General features: G+C 43.5%; 1 protein-coding gene across 6 annotated transcripts in view; it reads right to left on the bottom strand.

Annotated features, from left to right (window-relative positions):
- The window catches only part of TENM1 (teneurin transmembrane protein 1), a 1,319,573-nt gene that overhangs the window by 366,651 nt on the left and 937,946 nt on the right, over positions 1-14,976 (bottom strand). For all 6 annotated transcript variants that reach the window (XM_069747173.1, XM_069747175.1, XM_069747177.1 and 3 more), the window contains 2 exons: positions 6,811-7,008; positions 1,787-1,987 (listed from right to left, as the gene is read on the bottom strand). In XM_069747173.1, the coding sequence (XP_069603274.1) occupies positions 1,787-1,987; positions 6,811-7,008 (399 nt within the window). The remainder of the gene's footprint in view (positions 1-1,786; positions 1,988-6,810; positions 7,009-14,976) is intronic.

Below are 14,976 nucleotides of genomic sequence, written 5' to 3'. Positions count from 1 at the left end.
GTGCCATTTCCGATACCCGCAACATCTCCATTTTTCGTGATCTGAGGTCGGGGGAGTGCTTATTTTTTGTGCGCCGAGCTGACATTTTTAGTGATACTATTTTGGTGCAGATATGTTCTTTTGATCGCCCGTTATTGCATTTTAATGCAATGTCACGGCGACCAAAAAAACGTAATTTTGGCGTTTTGATTTTTTTCTCGCTATGCCATTTAGCGATCAGGTTAATCCTTTTTTTTATTGATAGATCGGGCAATTCTGAACGCGGCAATACCAAATATGTGTAGATTTGATTTGATTTTTATTGTTTTATTTTGAATGAGGCAAAAGGGGGATGATTTAAACTTTTATATTTTTTTATTTATTTCATTTTTTTTTAAATTGTTTTTTTTACTTTTGCCATGCTTCAATAGCCTCAATGGGAGGCTAAAAGCTGGCATAGCCTGATCGACTCTGCTACATAGCAGCGATCATCAGATCGCTCCTATGTAGCTGAATTGCAGGCTTGCTATGTATGACGACAACAGGGTGGTGCTTACAGCAAGCCGGCATCAGCAACCATAGAGGTCTCAAGGAGACCTCTGGTTGCTATGCCGACGCATCGCTGACCCCCGATCATGTGAAGGGGGTCGGCGATGAGCGCATTGCCTGAAGCGGTAGTTAAATGCCGCTGTCAGCGTTTGACAGCGGCATTTAACTAGTTAATAGCAGTGGGTGGATCGCGATTCCTCTCGCCGCTATTGCGCGCACATGTCAGCTGTTCAAAACAGCAGACATGTCGCGGCTTAAATATGGGCTCACCACTGGAGCCCACATAAAAGCAGGGGATCTGACCTCGGACGTACTATCCTGTCCGAGGTCAGAAAGGGGTTAATATAGTACCTTGCCATCAAACTACAAACAAAAGAGAGGGCACTCCATGTGAAGATTGTCAGAACACACAGATGAAGGAGGGAGAGGTATTACACTCACTTCTAGTAGCTGAACATGCCAGACACAATGCTGACAATGAACAATGAATAACGGGAGTCTTGGAGCCCTGCAGCACCTTGCACCAGCTCCTGGCGCCTTGCTCAGGAACTATAATGCAATGGACAGAGAAAAAAATGGTGAGCGTTGGAGATCAACAGAGCGCCACGCTCTGAGTCGGGAACGGTTCCTGAAATTGAGCGTAGTGCCATGCGGATCTCCACCTGCCACCATTTTCTTCCTAAATTGAGCAGGGGGTCATCATATCCAACCCCCTGCTCAATTTGGGATTCACTGAACCATCTCAGACAGATGTCTGTGCAGCCTCTGTTTGAAGACTTCCATTGAAGGAGAACTCGCCACCTCTTGTTGCAGCCTTTTCGATGAAGGTGATAAACCCCTATAGGCCTCCTGTACACAATGTTTTATTTCAGCACAGTAGACTAAATTAGGTTACTGATCCCGATTTGTACAATGGACCTCAATCTATATTGGACTGCATATTAGACATCTTTTACAATACCTGTATATGCACTATGCAATGGAAATGAAAATCCATATTTTTCTATATAATCTACCATAGTAGCAGCATATGCAGTATAACTTTATTGGAACATTTTACATTTTTGGTTCACATAATGGATACAAGTCCTTACTAGTGACCAATACGATGCCGTACTTGTACTGGCTTACAACCATCATATATTAGCTGTTGTAGATTTTAACAATATTTATTGATTAGCTAGATAGCAAACTAAAAAACACTGGAAAATAATAAAAGGATGACATGAAAAAATATGGGAACTGGTGGGATAATTACCTGTGGAACAGTCTGCTCCAGTCCATTGTGGTTCACAGCTGCAGACTCCACTGTCCATGAGAAATGTCCCATGGCCAGAACATTGCTCCTGACAAAGCGCCAGGACATTCTCACAGTTGACGCCACCCCAGCCAGCCGTACAGTGGCACTCTCCTTGGACGCAGACGCCATGATCAGAACACGATGGATCCAGACAATTCTCTGCATCACATGAAACAGAAAATACATGTTAATTAAGTGTCAATGGTATAGTTATATGCTACGTATGCTGGGCAAAGTTACACAAAATAAAATTATTAGATAAGACAGAAAAACTACAACTTTACAGAAGACATTTAAAGGGATTGTCCACCTTTAGGGACTTTTTTTGGTTCTTAAATGCATATATTTGGGGCTAAAAATCATTTTTGCAATCGGGTTTAATTAAAAGGTTTGCACAATTGCAGATACAACTTTGATATGGTCTCTGCTCTTATTTTAGACGAAAGCAGAGCGGAGAAAAAGACCGATAAAAAAGTTACAAACTCTCCAGTCAGACCAAGTTCACTGACTGTTTCTCAGTGAAAACCTTTGAAAAGCCACAAATGTTTTATGCAATGCGAGGCTGCGCACAAATGTTGTAACTGTTGACTTTTTCATGCCATTTTTGTCCAGCTTTGGCAAAGCATGCAGAGCAGGGTGAGGTGGGAAAAGGTCCGATGTGACCCCTGCTTGTCAAATTCATGATGAGCACTGATGTTTCTTATGTCATAAATCTTACTCTAGTCTCTGACTGGAGTAATATTTTTGGAGAAGAGCATAGAGGTACACGCCACTTTGCACCTCACCTGATTCATTAAGAGGCATGCACCTCTTAATGAATCAAGCACCTTGCACTCCACCCCACCATCTCCTCCAGATTAGTGTAAAACACTCCAGTCTTGGTGAATCATGGCCATCATATTCTTACACCCTTAAAATCATTTAACGAGAGTTTTGCGCATTTGTCGCGTGATTGGAGACCTGTTTACAATAGATTCACTGATTGAGGACTGCAATGCTCTACACGAAAAAATTCCCCTATTTAGACAAAGTTTTCTGACTGAAGTGGACTAAGCTATATTAAAAACTGACCTTTATTACTATACATTAAAAATTATTATATACAAATTCACCGTGCTAATCACACAGTCTATCCAGTCTGAGCTGATATTAAGTCAGAACTGGATACTTATATAAATCAATAACCTATACGTGTGTATTGCTATAAAAGATTGGGGTACTATATAATACTTCAGGAAATCTGTGCAATCCGAGATAGTTCCGCCTGGTGCATAATGTTCAATTAGAACAAACCCCAGTGCCCACACTCCTATTCAGGGAACATACATCAACATTGAGGCTATGTGCACACGTCAGGATTTCTTGCAGAAATTTCATGAACAAAACCGGACATTTTCTGCAAGAAACCCACATGCGGATTTTTCGCGTTTTTTTCGTGTATTTCTCGCTTTTTGGGGGGCTTTTTTTTGCAGATTTTTTGCGGATTTTTCTGGAGGTTCTGGGACGTAATAATATAGTGGGAAATCCACAAAAAAAATACGCAAAATAATGAACATGTTGCGTTTTTTTCCGTGATGCGTTTTTTTCTCTGAAAAAAATGCAACATATGCGCGAAAATTGCGGAATGCATTGTATATGATGGGATGCATATGTATGCATATTTTAAGCATTTTTATCACGTTTTTAAGCTATGTGCACACGTCAGGATTTCTCCTGGATTTTTCACGTTTTTTCGCTGTAAAAATCCGGAAGAAATCCTGACGTGTGCACATAGCCTAAAATTTAGTAAACCCAAGCACGACTCATCCCTTATTATTGCACTCTGCCCTCAAATCTGATACCAGATCCCTTGGTTTTAGGATTAGGTACGTCATCAATATAATGTGCTATAATCATTTCCTGTTTGCTGCCTCTCCGGGAGATTTCCCTCTATACATATTTATAGTCCACAGAGGGCTTATTAATTCCCTACAAGAGGATTGATTCCTCATATAGCAATTCCTCCCTCAGGCCGGTTTCACACGTCAGTGTCTCCGGTACGTGAGGTGACAGTTTCCTCACGTACCGGAGACACTGACACACGTAGACACATTAAAGGGAACCTGTCACCTCAATTTGGCGGGACCAGTTTTGGGTCATATGGGCGGAGTTTTCAGGTGTTTGATTCACCCTTTCCTTACCCGCTGGCTGCATGCTGGCCGGAATATTGGATTGAAGTTCATTCTCTGTCCTCCGTAGTACACGCCTGCGCAAAGCAAGATTACCTTGCACAGGCGTGTACTACGGAGGACAGAGAATGAACTTCAATCCAATATTGCGGCCAGCATGCAGCCAGCGGGTAAGGAAAGGGTGAATCAAACACCTGAAAACTCCGCCCATATGACCCAAAACTGGTCCCGCCAAATTCAGGTGACAGGTTCCCTTTAAAATCAATGCATCTGTTCAGATGTCATTGATTTTTTGCGGACCGTGTCAGTGTTCGTGGGAGAGCACGTATTACACGGACCCATTAAAGACACGTTGTCCGTGTGCCGTGCAGGAGACATCTACATTAAGCGCTGTCCCCCCCACTGGTGCTGAAGCCCCGATTCATATCTTCCCTGCAGCAGCGTTTGCTGCAGGGAAGATATGAATAATAGTGTTTAAAATAAAGATCTATCTGACAACCTGTGCGCCCCCCGCTGTTCTGAAAATACTCACCAGGCTCCCTCATTGGCTGTCGCTGCTTCCAGTTCTGGCCGCATCTTCTCCTGTATGAGCGGTCACGTGGGGCCTCTAATTTACAGTAATGAATATCCCATAGGGGTGGAGCCGCATATTCATTACTGTAATCGGCGGCTCCACGTGACCGCTCATACAGGAGAAGATGCGGCCAGAACTGGAAGCAGCGACAGCCAATGAGGGAGCTTGGTGAGTATTCTCAGAACAGCGGGGGGCGCACAAAGAGCGGCACAGGGGGTGGGAGGGCGGGGGACAGATAGATCTTTATTTTAAACACTATTATTCATATCTTCCCTGCAGCAAACGCTGCTTCCCTGCCAAGATGATCAGGTTTTGCTGCAGAAAAAACCCCCCACAAAAACATCCTGTGTGAACTTACCCAAAGAAGTGACATGCTCTATATCCAAAAAACGCAGCAAAGCACAAAATACTGATCAAACAAAAAAACAATGTGTGCATGAGATTTCTGAAATCTCATAGGCTTTGCTGGTAATGAAAAAAGCATCTGAAAATTAGCATAAAAAATGCAGCAAAAACGCCCTGTGTGAACATACCCTAAGTCTCCCCTATATTGCTCGCACAGTGTTAAGGGTTACTTATACCTGAACTCCCTACACTATGCTTATTAACCTGATACGTTTCTCCTATGCCTTCTATGGGCACATCAGGAGGTTTATGTTATTACTCCTACATACCTAAACGGTGCTAAATCTTTCTTGTATTTACTGTACACAGGAACTCTTGCTCCCGGCTATGATGAGAACCGCCTCATGTAGGTATAATGACATAAATGCTGATGATCAGCAGTGATGAGCGCAAGTGGTTGTTATTTGAGTTTGCCTAGGGTGCTCGGGTATGCACGGAGTATCGCGGGTGCTCGAGTGAGATAATCGCATCCCAATGGCCGAATGTTTCACGGCTGTTAGGCTACTTTCACACTAGCATCGGTACGGGCCCGTTGCAGTGCGTCGGGCCGATGTACTGACGCATACTGTGAAATAAAATCACAACGGGGCAGTGGATGCAGTTTTTCAACGCATCCGCTGCCCCATTGTAAGGTCCGGGGAGGAGGAGGCGGAGTTCCAGCCGCACATGCGCGATCGGAAATGGCGGACACGACGCACAAAAAAACATTACATGTAGCGTTTTTTTGTGCCCACGGTCCGCCAAAACACAACACATCCGTCGCACGACGGATGCGACGTGTGGCAATCCATCGCAATGCGTCGCTAATGAAAGTCTATGGAGAAAAACGCATCCTGCGGGCAACTTTGCAGGATGCGTTTTTTCTCCAAAACGACGCATTGCGACGGAGGCCAAACGACGCTACTGTGAAAGTAGCTTTAGATAGCCACAAAACAAGCAGAGATTGCCTGACAAACATGGACAAGCCCTGCATCTTTTGTAGCTGTCCATCAGCTGCAAAACACGCAGTCACAGGGACGCGGACATCTCACTCGAGCACCCACAATACTTGGAGCATACCCGAGCACCCTAAGCTAACTCGAGTAACGATCACTTGCACTCATCACTAATGATTATTCATAGGAATTCTTGTCCCCATTAATGAGTTAGTGCAATCCTACCCTAAGCCACAGTGCCAGAGACATGGGATTCAGCAGTAGCATGACTGCTTTTCTATGACCTGTACTAAAGATGCTAATGCACACATAATGCCAGATTAATCAAAGCTTTCATGCCAGAATTTGGGCATAAAAACTTTGTAAAGTTGCCAAACTTAGATGCAACTTGGAGCTGCACCTAAATTTTACGACTTTTAGCACTTTCACTCCAGTTTCTCCCAGCCGGGAGGAGTTGGGGTGGGATGTCACAGCTCGCCTAATTCCTGATGAGCGGTGGGTTCCCTCTACCAAAACTCTCACTCCAGTCCCTGACTGCAGTGAGTTCTGCATTAGTGCACAGGGGCGCACACCACCTGTCAGAGTCTCCAGATTCATGAAGCCATGTCAGGAGAGTCTGACTCCAGAACACCCACACAGACTTCATGGCTTTTCATGTGTTAAGTATAGTAAGCACATATTATATTGTTACTGCAAATGTAAATCAAAGGAACATTGTTGCAGCTGAGAATTGTGTTGTTATGACAACCAGAATAAAGATACCAACAATTTACATTGCTGGATAGCTACCGAGAGCTTGACAATGCCACCCAACAGAAATCATTAGAAAGGTACTTTTTATGTCATGCTGTATTCATTTTCCTGTATTTCTATTTAGGATATATAAATTGCACCACCAACCTTCTTCACAGATCTCTCCTTTGTATCCTGGTACACAGATACAGACCCCCATAATACAGGTCCCATGACCTCCTGAGCAGGTTGGGTCTATGCATTGCTCTTCTGGAACATCACATTCTGCTCCCTTCCATCCACTCCTGCATACACAATGGCCCTTTTCATATTCACCATTACCGCTGCAGAGCACTGGACATGAATCTAGAAAAAAAGAGAAAACAAGTCAACACACAGTAAAATAGTAAATTTATGTATTAGTGGCTCACAATAGAGCCATATAAACCAGTGTAATGTTAGCGCCAATTTTCAATGTACAGCTATGCCTGATGGAGGACAGACCTTCTTTGAAATGCTTAGATTAAAGAGTTCTTATACCTGGATCTGGCTTGTTGGTCTATCTTCCTTGTGCAGCACCTGGACCTTACTGCTTCCTGACCCTGAGATGAGCAGCCGCAGTTTTGGGGATGTTACACGCCTAACCCAGAGTTGTGCATGGTCAGCACAACCTACTCAGGTGAGCAACTTCATTTTTAATGCATTCTATCTACCTGATCGATACACACATGGAGCAACTTTGTTTTTTCTATAGCACTAGAACATGTCACACAGAGGTGGAAATGTACTCTGTAATGTCTGGTATCATTTGTACATGTTACTCTGAATTAATATATACAATTTTCTCAATGCATTTTATACATATTGTGAGGCAGTGACTCCTGTTACAGGTAGGGGCGCTGTATGTTCTCCTCAGAATACTCACGGAAGCGCATTGAGGCCATGGGAGTGCATGGCAGGCGCAGGAGTAACTGTGATGGTGAGACAGTGACCGGCATTATTGTAAATGGTCAGTATGTGTCGCAGAGGAGGTCCTTTGTGCTGTAAGCCCAGAATGTTGTTGTTCTGGGACTTATAGTCCCACAAGTGTTTGTTTAGTTTTAAGGGAGGCTTACAGGGTTAGTCGGAGAGCTGGGTGGGTCTGAATAACCACACACACCTCCCACCTATTGGGGTGGCTACGGCAATATAACGTAATTGAGATCTGGTCACGTGGTCAGAGTGTAAGGTCCTGGATGGCCTGTGTGTTGGAATGCCCTGGGAGTAGGACTGGATTCCTGAAAAGCACATGGAGAGGCCATTGACCTGAAGGCCTGTGTATTGGGAGGTCCTGGGAGTAGGACTGGATTCCGGAAGAACACAGGGTGAGGCCATGGTCCTGCAGAGCCTGTGACCGCTACTGTGTTGGGGAAGCTACCGTCCTTCTGTGGGTCTGAAACTGTCGGGTGGCCTGGTGAGCAAGGCATGGTCCGGGATGGTGATCCCAGTTAGGTGGCATCCCCGGGAGAGAGGACTGACGAGGAGTCAGCGTGTGGAGCAGGAGCTCCTGGAAGGTAACTCCAGATAAAGGTGGTTATCGGTAGACGAGTATCTGCCAGAGGAACAGACTGTTGGTGCTTATGATGTTCCGTGGATGTAATGTACTGGTCTTTACGTTATGCGGTTTATGATGTGTAAATAAACCAAATAGACTGTTTTGTGAGAAAAACGTGCCATGTGCCTTAATCCCGTTGCTAAGCGAGTGTCCCTCAACACATGCAGTAAGCGCTATCTTACAATATTTATCTTTCATCTGCAATATATTCCTAAATAAAATCACATGCACACTGAAAATTTATTAAAATTTGAATATGAGCCAATAAAACAATTAAAAAATCACGCCGGCATTTTTATGAATGCATGATTTTGATATTGCGACTGGTTTTTATGTCACTAACAAGCCCTGAAAATTAGCTTTTATTATTTATTTGATTAGCGGGGTGAATAGACCATTATATGTAAAACATTCTGTCTCTATACCGCCTAAATATTTATGATCTAGTATGTAGGCAATTGCCTAAGTATCAATTGATGACACCCCGGGATGTCTAGGACAGTTGTATTAAAGCACATGCACACTAATATGTTTCACCGCAGATGAGGCATCATCAGGGGATGGGACAATAACTCGATAATATAATGATCCACTCAACCCACAATTTTAGCAAATAATAAAAGTTTAGCTTTAGGGCTTGTTAGTGAGGTTTTGTGGGGGGTAACCCAACTGTAGTAAACTAGTGTATATATCCCTCCCCAGCCTGTTTCTCAGACTCCACAATCTGCACTATTATGTTTCTATGTCACATGGAGACATTACTTCCAACAAAAGACACATCTTCAGCCTTGGGCAATGAATTTACTAACACAGCAACATCATTAACCTGCTGTCTGCCACAAGGCAGTGTTCTCACCTAAGATGACACCAGGCAATTAGAGAAATTAGTGGGATTTAAATTCAAAGCACTTTTTTTTCTATTAAAATAATTGATTTTTCTTACTGTACTTGGAGTTCTCTGCTAACCTTAAAATGTATAGTGGTAGTAGAAGCAATTCCTAAAGGACCTTCAAATATTTATCATTTCTTTCTAGATTTCGTTAATTGACTTCTTAATGCTGCTAAATAAATCATCATATATCAGTAGTGGAATCAATAGGATTAACCTGTGCCATCACTAACGTATAATGAAAATGACTTCACTCCCTTTAAATACAGTGCCAAATGAGTTGTGGCTCACCACAGGGTTATTTTCCTTACAGGAAGAAGGAGCTCATGTAAGACGCTAAGTGTCTTGAGAAAGTCAATGATAGAATATACTTTAAAGTTTAACCTGATAATTGCTCAACTGGAATGTAATTCCCATGGGTCCCTGCAGGGGGCATAGTTCATTAGCTAAACAACATACACCGTGACTCCGTAAACTTCATAAACTCTGACCTTTAGTCCCATTATAAATAATATTAAAGCACTGTTATGCGTACCCTCAATAGCACTAATATGAATATATAATTTGAGCATTTAATAGTTTTGCATTGTATGACTCTAGGTATATATTTCTTCTTATTATGTCAGATAGTATTTTTCATTTATTTTCATGGCACCATCATATTCTGCACAACTTTACAGACATTATCATCACTGATCCCAATAGGACGCACATTAGGATAGTTCCCTATCAATATATTTTTTGGAGTGTGGGAGTGTAAGCTGGCCCCCGGCAGTAGCCGTGTGAGCGGGCCGCCTCTTCCACACCCGGGCCAGTTGCAGAAAATTGTGTGTTATGGGTTTGCATGTGCGACATTACTCCTGAATCTGCTGCCTCCACCGTCTATTTCGATATACTTGGTGCAGTATTGCTTCCTTTAACCCTTTCAATCAGGAAGCCAGGCCGTTTCTTTCAAACAATGTCCTTTTTATGCATGGCCACAAACTGGTGAACAGGGAGTAACAGGTTTCCCATTCTTCATCGCCCTTCATGCAATACACTGGCTCCATTCACACAGGTATAGTTAGCATATTGTTTCCAGCATCTGGAACATGGAGAAGTTTGTAATGTCGGCATTTTCCTAGGTGTAGGGTCATACGGGTCCAGGTGTGTCACTATGACTCTATTACTCTGTTTCCTTGCTTAGATTAGTCCCAGGGACTGCTCGTAGAGTCGCTCCTCCCCATATCAGTACCGACAGCAGAGCTCCACTTTCTCCCAAGGTGCCCTTCTCCCTGGACAGTACAAGTCCAGGACTTGTAAGCCTTTTTCTTCCATGGGTTCCCACTTGCCTGTGATGTCCTCTGTAACTAGTCCCCCTTCATGCTGAGCCTTGTATATTCCACCACTTGTCCACCTGTGTGGTCCCTTTCACCTCCTCTCCAACACTATTTACTTCCTATATCACCAAACACTTTATTTATTTGGCTGTTTTGTTAATATAAATTCAATTGCTTTACTAGCGCACTAGTAATCAGATAATTTGCCCCAATGTCCTGATTTCGGACTTCTCGCGCCATCTAGCAAACTCTACTTTTACAGTTGTTCCAACACATTAAAGTAATCCTTCCTGCCTCATTATGAAAGGGGCTGGCGGCTGTTCCCTAAGCCGCAATGGCTAAAGCTGTGGGAGGAGTAGATGTGGGGTGGGGGGATCACTTTGATTTTCTTTTTAAACAAAAGTGGAAATGAAGCTGTTAAGACAGCAAAAAGATTTCTGAAATTGGAACATCTGTGCTGATTTTTTTTAATAGTTTAATAGTCAGTTCGATTGTTTTTAATTTGAAAACCATCCAAATAACATTGTCCCTAGACAACTCCTTTAAATATCTCACATTGAAACTCAAAGTCTTACACATTAACCAACCAGCCAGATGGTAAACCTCATAAATAACTTTGCACTATACTTTCCATCACTCCATAGTAACATACCATTCCACCTAGTGTTGATTTAATTGGTGCCTTCCATATTTCAATTACCACTTTCATAATATAAATTTAAATATAATACTGCATTAAACTACCGTTAAATTAAATCTGTCAGCAGGATTTCCCCCCACTTAACTATCTACATGTGCATGTAGCTCTTTCCGAGACAAGTATGATGAGGTTTAACAATGATAAATGTAAGGTTATACATATGGGAAGAAGGAATCAATATCACCATTACACACTGAACGGGAAACCACTGGGTAAATCTGACAGGGAGAAGGACTTGGGGATCCTAGTTAATGATAAACTTACCGGGAGCAGCCAGTGCCAGGCAGCAGCTGCCAAGGCAAACAGGATCATGGGGTGCATTAAAAGAGGTCTGGATACACATGATGAGAGCATTATACTGCCTCTGTACAAATCCCTAGTTAGACCGCACATGGAGTACTGTGTCCAGTTTTGGGCACCGGTGCTCAGGAAGGATATAATGGAACTAGAGAGAGTACAACGGAGGGCAACAAAATTAATAAAGGGGATGGGAGAACTACAATACCCAGATAGATTAGCGAAATTAGGATTATTTAGTCTAGATAAAAGACGACTGAGGGGCGATCTAATAACCATGTATAAGTATATAAGGGGACAATACAAATATCTCGCTGAGGATCTGTTTATACCAAGGAAGGTGACGGGCACAAGGGGGCATTCTTTGCGTCTGGAGGAGAGAAGGTTTTCCCACCAACATAGAAGAGGATTCTTTACTGTTAGGGCAGTGAGAATCTGGAATTGCTTGCCTGAGGAGGTGGTGATGGCGAACTCAGTCGAGGGGTTCAAGAGAGGCCTGGATGTCTTCCTGGAGCAGAACAATATTGTATCATACAATTATTAGGTTCTGTAGAAGGACGTAGATCTGGGGATTTATTATGATGGAATATAGGCTGAACTGGATGGACAAATGTCTTTTTTCGGCCTTACTAACTATGTTACTATGTTACTATGTTCAGCTGTATCTTTACATGACCAGTCCATTCCTCCATTACTGAGAAATCCATTGATTGAGATCATAGACAAATGAGGCTAAAGAGCTATTTGTAGATCTGGAGCCTTTGTCACTCCAGCTCTATTCCCTCCAGCAATGCCTCCTCCTGCTTGACTGAGGACTTCTTTGCTTTAAGTGATTCAAAAATAAGGCTGCCATTCAAGCATGAGAAGGCATTGCTCTTTGGGAAATAAAGCTGGAGTGACAGAGGCTTCAGATCTACAAATAAGTTTTCAGACACATTTGCATATTAGTTCAAATGTGGTTTCCTCAATAATGGTGGAACAGACTGACCATGTAAAGGTATTGCAGGACAAGTATTTTAACACTAGAAGTCCCAGAGAGGGGTCATTTAGCATTTCTAGACACCAACACCGGAGCTACCGCCTCACCAACACCGGAGCTACCGCCTCACCAACACCGGAACTCCTGCAACCCTCAACCTACTGTCTCCTTCCCCATAATCCTGTAGAATGTAAGCCCGCAAGGGCAGGGTCCTTGCCCCTCTGTATCAGTCCGTCATTGTTAGTTTGTTTACTGTATGTGATATTTGTAACTTGTATGTAACCCCTTCTCATGTACAGCACCATGGAATCAATGGTGTTATATAAATAGATAATAATAATAATAATAATAATAATAATTTCTACCTTTGGAACCTTTGGAGCTCGAAATTTCTGGGACTTCTAATGTTAAAGACCTACATCTATAATATAACGCTGGGAGCATCACTCTGTTCGAAGCCTTTATAGACTGCGCAGGCGCGATGCTCCTAGCATTACATTATAGCCCTAGCCAGTGTCAGAAAAAAAAATGCCGCCGGAAAGCGCCGACTGCCGGGAGCAGGGGGACATTTATGAACCGTAACACGGACATGGGGACACGGTGGAAATGATCCCACCCTGATGCCACAGCAATTTCTTACTTATCCCACCTGATTCCGGCCCATGAATGTCCGCCTGCACCCGGAATCGACGCCTGCGCAGTCCGTGCTTTCTGGCGCCATTTTCTTGGATACTGCAGTGTGTCTTCAAGAAAATGGCGCCGGAAAGCGTGGACTGCGCAGGCGCCGATTCCGGGAGCAGGGGGGTATTTATGAGCCGGAAACAGGGGGCGTGTGCACACGATCCCACCCTCCTATTTCTTACTTAGGCCCCCTGATTCTGGGCCATGAATGTCCCCCTGCTCTCGGAATCGGCGCCTGCGCAGTACGCGTTTTCCGACGCCATTTTCTTGGATACTGCAGTGTCTCTTCAAGAAAATGGCGCCGGAAAGCACGGAGTGCGCAGGCGCCGATTCCGGGAGCAGCAGTCCGCAAGCCAGAGGACCTGGAAGACGGAGGGGCACGCAGCGCTGGAACGGGGCAGGTGAATATAGTAAGTGTTGGGGGCCTGAGCTAGCGGCGACTCCGGCACCTGACCCCCACAGCGCGCCGGTGTCCCCCAGCACTCGGCGCCCAGCGACGATAGGTGAGTATGTTATTTTTTTTTATATATCGCAGCAGCATACGGGGCGTATAATACTATGGAGCATCTTATGGGGACCATCAACCATAATGGAGCAGCATACGGGGCATAAACTATGGAGCATCTTATGGGGGCCATCAACCATAATGCAGCAGCATATGGGGCATATGGATGGATGCAGCAAATTACAGAACGGGGGCGCAGGATGGGAGCAGCACATGGCAGAATAGGGCAGCACATGACAGAACGGGGGCGCAGGATGGGAGCAGCACATGACAGAACGGGGGCCCAGAATGGGAGCAGCACATGACAGAACGGGGGCGCAGGATAGGAGCAGCAAATGACAGGATGGGGGCGCAAGATGGTAGCAGCACATGACAAGATTAGGGCACAGGATGGAAGCAACATACCAGGATGGAGACCATATACCAATATAAATGCTCGCCACCCGGGCATAGAACGGGTTCAATAGCTAGTGCACATATAAATATTTTAAGCAGTGAAATCCTGCTGACAGATTTATTTTAAAATATAGGTTGCTAATACAAACAAAACAGCTATATTCATGTAATTTTAAAATTTGGCTTTAAAGGTTTTCCACAAATGTCATTAGAGTCACACTGTTGGAGGGATACATTCTGGATTTTCATTCTTCTTGAGAACAAGCAATGTCCCGGAATTGATTATAATATGGAGATGACTATACATAGGCAGCATTCAGCCCACAATGTCTTGACTCTAGATATGTCCTAGATCTGTGTTTCTCTACTCTACTTCCATCAGGTCTTGATTTAAAGATATTCTATAGAGTCAAAACTTGTGACAATTTTGGAGACATTTGCAATTATTGCATAATCTTTGCAATACTAAGGGATTTCTGAAACCATGACACGTTTGGGGAAGAAGCCAGAAGAAAGCTGGGGTCTGTACGTATTCACTGAGTTTTGCCAGAGGAAGATGCTTTAGGAAAACGCCAGCAGTGTTTTTCCTGAAGCATGTTCTTTGATTATGTTCATTATTTTTACCATTCTTACGCTCTTTTTCAGGTGAGTTTCCGAGTGCACCCGCCTGAAAAAGATGCCGTATGTGCAAACGTTAACCCCTTTACCCCCAAGGGTGGTTTGCACGTTAATGACCAGGCCAATTTTTACAATTCTGACCACTGTCCCTTTATGAGGTTATAACTCCGAAACGCTTCAACGGATCCTGGTGATTCTGACATTGTTTTCTCGTGACATATTGTACTTCATGATAGTGGTAAAATTTCTTTGATAGTACCTGCGTTTATTTGTGAAAAAAACGGAAATTTGGCGAAAATTTTGAAAATTTCGCAATTTTCAAACTTTGAATTTTTATGCAATTAAATCACAGAGAT

The sequence above is a fragment of the Ranitomeya imitator genome, chromosome 2, assembly GCF_032444005.1.
Source record: "Ranitomeya imitator isolate aRanImi1 chromosome 2, aRanImi1.pri, whole genome shotgun sequence".
Taxonomy (NCBI): Eukaryota; Metazoa; Chordata; class Amphibia; order Anura; family Dendrobatidae; genus Ranitomeya; species Ranitomeya imitator.
The sequence above is the reverse complement of the archived record's forward strand: the minus strand, read 5'-3'. Positions and strand labels throughout refer to the sequence as shown.